The 6,031-nt window shown below is 65.0% G+C and overlaps 1 protein-coding gene across 1 annotated transcript; it reads right to left on the minus strand.

The window, feature by feature from the left end:
* Positions 1 to 126: 126 nt before the first annotated feature.
* PDRG1 (p53 and DNA damage regulated 1) lies at positions 127 to 1,833 on the minus strand. Its single transcript, XM_075516746.1, has 5 exons — positions 1,667 to 1,833; positions 1,484 to 1,559; positions 1,284 to 1,358; positions 851 to 931; positions 127 to 535 (listed from the first exon to the last, which is right to left on the minus strand). The coding sequence occupies exons 1-5, from the start codon at positions 1,748 to 1,750 to the stop codon at positions 453 to 455; spliced, it is 399 nt and encodes a 132-aa protein (XP_075372861.1). The 5' UTR covers positions 1,751 to 1,833; the 3' UTR covers positions 127 to 452.
* Positions 1,834 to 6,031: the final 4,198 nt, after the last annotated feature.

Below are 6,031 nucleotides of genomic sequence, written 5' to 3' on the forward strand. Positions count from 1 at the left end.
CTTCTGTGCTCCGGGCACGCTGTGGATTCCCAATTCCTCCTACTCCTGTTCCCGACACAACAATAAACCAGCTCTGAGGCCAAACTCCAGAAGCGCTCGCATAAAAACTCAACACAGACACACAGAGTTAGGAATGCCCCGCTGCTCTGATTTTAATAATCCCACTTCCACCCCGGCCACGGGCATTTGCCCAGCGCTGTGTCCCAGCCCGTGCCTCCACGCAGCTTTGCCACCCGCGCTGCAGCAAGGAGCAGGAAGGGTTTGCGATCCAAGGAAACTGCAGCGTCGTAGCTGAGGAGCCAAACGCTTCCCAGCGCCCGCTGCGGACGTTGCCCGAGGCGGGCTCCGGGCACGCCGGTGTCCTCCTGCAAAGCCCAAAGGCTGCGGCTATTGCAGCGTGAGCTCCACAGGTGACAGCCCGAATACGCGGCTGTGACGATGGCACGGCCACCTCAGCCCTCCAGGATGCGATTGATTAACTTCATTTCCTCAGCGGTCATGGGGTTCAGGTTAAATCCCTTCAGTTCAGCTTTACCTGAAAGAGCACACAGAAAAATCAGGATTTTGCTACAAAATTAAGTGAAGCGACCCACGTGAAACTCTAGAGGGGCTGCGGGGAGGGCAGGGACAGCCCTGGAAGCTGATGCGGGGTCACCCGGCGTGCTGTGGGAGCCCGTTTAGCGTGCTGGCGGGCGACAGGAGCCGCACAGTTCTGCTGGAGCAGGGAAGGAATTGCAAAGCCAGCGGGAAAGCGGCTGCAGAACACACAGAGCTCAGGAGTTTCTGGACCCTCCTGACACACGACGTCTGCTCCCAGATACTGAGAAGGTTCCAGAACGAGAGCGTTTACCTTGAGCTTCGAAGAGGCGGTTGACCTTCACGCGCAGCTCTTTCCGGAGGTTGTTTATCTCCTCATCCAGATGTTCCTGGTCTGAGACAAGCGGGACAGGAGCGAGGAGCACTGTGGGCTCTGGGGTGCGGGCAGAACCTCCCGCGGGACGCTCAGTGTGGGCGCCCAGCCCCGGGGGACGGGAGAGGGCTCTTCCCCAGCTGCCTCAGGCCCCCCCCCGCCCTCCGCAGCCCACGGGGCCGAGCCCCAGGCTGCTTCGTGCCCAGGGCGCTGCCTGGACAGCTGGGCGACGGCCAGAATCTGCCTGTGGCTGCCGGTGGGAGGTTTTGGGCCCTTTGAAGCCCAGCGCAGGACAGAACCCTGTTTATTTTTCTAAAATCTTAGGACAGTTCAGACTATTCGTAGGCAGAGCCTTTTGGGCCGCCTGCCTTACCCTTCTGCAGCATCTCCTTGGTCTGTGCTTTGGGGAGCTCGATGAACATGTTCCCGAAGCAGACCATGGCCTTGCCTGGGGGTAGAGGAGGAAAAGGAAAAGAAAAGGCTTTTTCAGAGCAGCTTTTCTGCCCGGACACGCAGCCGTTCCTCGGGCACCGGGGCTCACGGGGGACGCAGCCGGCCGGGCCCGGGCCTCACCGTCGGGCTCCGGGTCCTTCTGCAGCGCCCGCAGGGCCTCGCGGTTCCGGTTCCGCTTCACGTCCAGGTCCACGATCTGCAGCGGGAGAGAGGCAGCCGGGGCTCGGGGCTATCGGCGGCGCGGGGTGGCGGGGGGGGGAGGCCCGCCGGGGCTACCGGGGGCGAGTCCGGGCCGGGCCGTACCTGCTGCCGCGCTGCCAGCACGTCCTCGGCCAGCTCCTCCACCTCGGCCAGGTAGCGCAGCACGAAGGCCGGGTCCCGCGCCATGGCGCGGCCGGGGCCGCCCCGGCTCCGCTCCGGGTCCGCCGCGGACCGGGTCCGGGTCCGCCGCCGCTCCCCGCCGGGCGGCAGCCGCAGCCACGCAGGCGGGTTCCGCGGCGGGAGGGAGCCGGGGAGGAGGGCGCCCCCTCGCGGCCGCGCCCGGGCGCGGCCCTCGCGCCACGAACCCACGCGAGGGTTTGGAAAACCCAGCCCCGCGCCCGCGGGACCGCGGCCACCCCCGCCGCCGTCCCCCGAGATAGCGGGGACTGAGCCGGGGTGCGGGGCTGGCTATCGCGGGCCGCGTGTCTGAAAACACGCGTGGCCGGGCTCGCAGGAAGGGGGCGTGAGTGGACGTGGGCGGGGAGGGAGGCGCCCGCCCACAGCAGTGGCGGCACAGCGCGAGGGCGGGATCTCGTCCGCCATCACCGGGGACCCCGGGAGCGGCTCCGTGCCCCGGGAGGGCCCCGGCCCCACGGGACTCGCCGCCCGGCGGGAGGACGGAGCGTGCGGTGCGGCCGAGCGGCGCTGAGCCCCGGCACGTCTGCCCCGGCGGCGGGGGCTCCCGGCCCAGCAGCCAGCCCCGACCCCCAGCCCCGCTCCCCGCACCGGGAGGGACCGTGGGCTGACAGCCCCCCGCCTCGCCGCGGGACCCCACGCGCGTGAATTAGTTATGCCCCGTCAAACGCCGCCCCCTCTCCGCCCTCCCCTGCCCTCTGCAAGGCACCGCCGTCAGTCTTCTGCCCCGAACGCCCCTGCCCACGGGAAGGGGGGAAATATCGCACCTCAAAATGGCTTTCGTCCCCTTCTTCCCACCCCACCCGGCCCACGAGCGAGAGGAGACAGAGAATCGGGGTGTCGGCGGCGCCGGCGGGCCCAGCACCGATGGCGAGGACTGGCAGACCCTCGCCGTGCGAGGAGAGGGGCCCCGGGAGCCCGCCTGGGGCCGGCGTGTAATGGGGGACGGGGGTTTCCGTGTCCCGTGGCCCCGCTCTGGGCAGAGCCCCGAAGCAGCTCCCTGGTGAAACCGCCGGGTTCCCGGCTCGCAGCCGCCGGCCCGGCTTCCCCTCCAGCCCGGGCACCGCGCGGGTGCTGGTCCCGCTCCTGTCGCTTACCGGTAACGGTGTGCTCCGCGCTTGCCGGGGGCTCTGCGCTCGCAAATGGCCCGGAACGCGGTGAGTGACCTTCAGCGCGGTCACTCACTGCCCGGGCACTGCCCGGCCGAGGCTGCTCCCCGGTCGTAGTCCCTGCCGGCAGCAGGGCTGGCCACACCGTTACGGCCTCCCTGGCCGTGCCGCTCAGCGTCGTGTGATGACGGTGCCGCCATCGCTTCCCCGGTGATGCTGGAGGGACCTCCAGCCCGTCTTGGATCGGTGCTTTTACGGGAGGGAGCCCCGGTGACTCCCCCGAGGCAGCGAGCGTGGGGTGGGGGAGAGGAGAAGCATCAGGGGCGGGGGGGACCCGGCCTGTTGGCTCGTGCCCTTCACGGGACTCATCTTCACGAGAAGCTCCCCGAAGGGTGCGCGGTGACCCCCGGTGCTGTGGCACCTCCGGGCTGCCGGAGACGGGGATGGCCGCACAGGGACCGCAGGGGACAGGGATGGAGGGAGCCAGGCGGCGGCTGGCCGGTGGTCACCACACTTCCGTGGGCAAATAATCCCTTAAGGGAGATTACCCAGATCGGGAGATTAGGGGCCCTAATCCCATAAGGTCATTTGTTACAGTCAACTGGGGAGAGCTCCTCCGTCCGCCGCGGCGTGTGCTAAAATAAGGCGGCTTCCAGGGGAGCGGTGGAAGCGAGCACTTGCGCGCAGCATCCTGGCCAGCCTGGGAGTGATTCACGCTCGGGTTGGATTTTTTCCTGACATCAACCAAAAGAGGCAGCGGGATTGGGGCTGGGTGCCAATGCTGGGAAATGCTCCTTTTTCGGTGGGGGCGGCTGGCTGGGGATCTACAGGCTGGATCGGGGCCAGCTGCTTCCCATCCACCATCGCAGGGTTGGCTCCCGCGGAGTCCCAGCGGGACGCGGGCAGCGGGGTCGGCTGCAGGGTGGGCTGCAGGACGTGGGACGGGACGAGGGGCGCAGGATGCGGGACGTGGGTCTGCTTTTCTCCTGCAGCCTCACACCGCAGCATCCACCGCGGAGTGATTGGCTTCCGCTGCTGCCGGGCACGAAGGCGGCATTTGATCCTTGTTGCTTTGACGGGATCAGAAGAGAAGAGTGCCTGGCTCTCGTGATGTGTGCTGGGACCCCAGCTAGAGCCGGAGCTACGTTTGCCTCCTGGGGGACACGTGTTTCAGGCCAGTGACAAAAAGCTCTGTGGGCAGTGAAAGCCCTGTCTGTCTGTCCTGCCGCGCACGCACGGACACGGCCTCTTGAGAGGGGTTTGGCTGCAGAGCTCGGAGCTGGAGGTGGTGCTCGGGAAGCACGGCCTGGCTGGGTGGTGACTGTCCCCTTCGGCGGGCTGGACACCTTCTCCCAGCACCTCCACCAGCAGCCCTCACGCTGCCCAGCACGGCGAGGGGGAGGGAGGGCTTTCAGAGCCTGTGCGGGAGGGATGGGGATGGGATGGGAATGGGATGGGAATGGGAATGGGAATGGGATGGGGATAGGGATAGGGATAGGGATAGGGATAGGGATAGGGATAGGGATAGGGATAGGGATAGGGATAAGGATGGGGATGGGATGGGATGGGGATAGGGATAGGGATAAGGATAGGATGGGATGGGGAGGGGATGGGATGGGATGGGATGGGATGGGAATGGGAATGGGATGGGGATGGGAGTGGAACTGGGATGGGGATAGGGATAGGGATGGGGATGGGATGGGATGGGATAGGGATGGGGATAGGGATAGGGATAGGGATAGGGATAGGGATGGGATGGAGATGGGGATGGGATGGGAATGGGGATGGGAATGGGGATGGGATGGGGATGGGATGGGATGGGATGGGGATAGGGATAGGGATAGGATAGGGATAGGGATAGGGATAGGGATAGGGATAGGGATAGGGATAGGGATAGGGGTAGGCATGGGGATGGGGTTGGGATGGGATGGGGATGGGGATGGGGATGGGATGGGGATGGGGATAGGGATAGGGATGGGATGGGGATGGGATGGGGATGGGGATGGGGATGGGGATGGGATGGGATGGGATGGGATGGGATGGGATGGGATGGGGATGGGGATGGGGATGAGGACAGAGATAGGGATGTGCTGCCCGTGTGCTGGCAGCAGCGGGGGGAAGCCCAGTGACCGTCTGGAGTCACCCACGTCACAGAGCGCAATGAAGGCAGGGTTTTGCCAGGGATGTTGGGCCGCATGGAGGGGCAGGGGCCGTGCTCCCCGGGAAGGAGGGCCCCGGCCCAGCACAGGCGTGGGGAAAGCTGCAGCTGAGTCTGCTGCAGCAGGAGGGATCGCAAAGCCACGGGCACCTGGAAAACTTTCGTAGGGCAGCGAGTGGTGGCTGGTGCTGCCCTCCCCAGCCAAGCTCTGAGCCAGCCACAAATCATCATGGATTTCTCCTCCTGGAGCTGGTGCCGGGGGCAGGCCGTTCGCTTGGAAGCTGGAGTCAGCCCGGGGACTGGAGACCAGTTTGGACCAGTTGCACGTTTATGACTTGCCCTGGGAACTGGGCAGTCAGAGGGACCAGCTGCCCGGCTGCTGCCAAGGGCTGCTTTGCTTTGCTGTGTGTTTTGTTGTGGAAAGAGCAGGGTTTGGTTTCAGCATGTTCCTTTTTCTTCCTTGCAGCACTTTTATGTATGCAGCTAGAAACCCTCCCTGCCTGCTGACAGCTGCACGGGAAGGCTTCGGGGATGTTTATAGATTTTTTTTTTTTCCTCTCTCATTTTTTCCTGTGGCTGCTAGGGCTTGTTGTTAAGATAAATCAGACTTCAAACCACAGTCCCCACGTTCTCAGGCTGTGGATGTTTAACTGCTATTTCAGAGGGGGTGTTTCAGGGTCTGTGAGGGAAGGTGGGTCCATCTCTCCCTGGTTTCCAGGTCCCCTCTTCCTGGTGCCATCACAGTGGCACCGCCTCTGCTCCATTGCCCAGCCAGGACAGAGACTCCCCAGGCACCGAGCCCAAACAGGGCTGGGGCTGGCCAGGCGTCGGCGGGGGCTCTGGCCAGCGGAGCCTGTCCTCTGAAGGGGCCCTGGCCCTGACCCGCAGCGGATGAAAGGCTCCTTTCTTCGGGCTCTGGGATGCTGGGAGCATCCCCTCCCCCAGACAGGCATTTGTCAAGGGGATCTGTGAGGAGCATCTCAAGGTTAGGTATTTAAGTCACAT

Source organism: Mycteria americana, chromosome 14, assembly GCF_035582795.1.
Source record: "Mycteria americana isolate JAX WOST 10 ecotype Jacksonville Zoo and Gardens chromosome 14, USCA_MyAme_1.0, whole genome shotgun sequence".
Taxonomy (NCBI): domain Eukaryota; kingdom Metazoa; phylum Chordata; class Aves; order Ciconiiformes; family Ciconiidae; genus Mycteria; species Mycteria americana.

Coding starts and splice junctions, on each gene's coding strand:
- PDRG1 (XM_075516746.1), bottom strand. CDS start 1,750: ATGGCGCGGGACCCGGCCTTCGTGCTGCGCTACCTGGCCGAGGTGGAG. Junction 1,560..1,666: donor TGCTGGCAGCGCGGCAGCAG/GTACGGCCCGGC, acceptor CTCCCGCTGCAG/ATCGTGGACCTGGACGTGAA. Junction 932..1,283: donor CAAGGAGATGCTGCAGAAGG/GTAAGGCAGGCG, acceptor CGCTTGTCTCAG/ACCAGGAACATCTGGATGAG.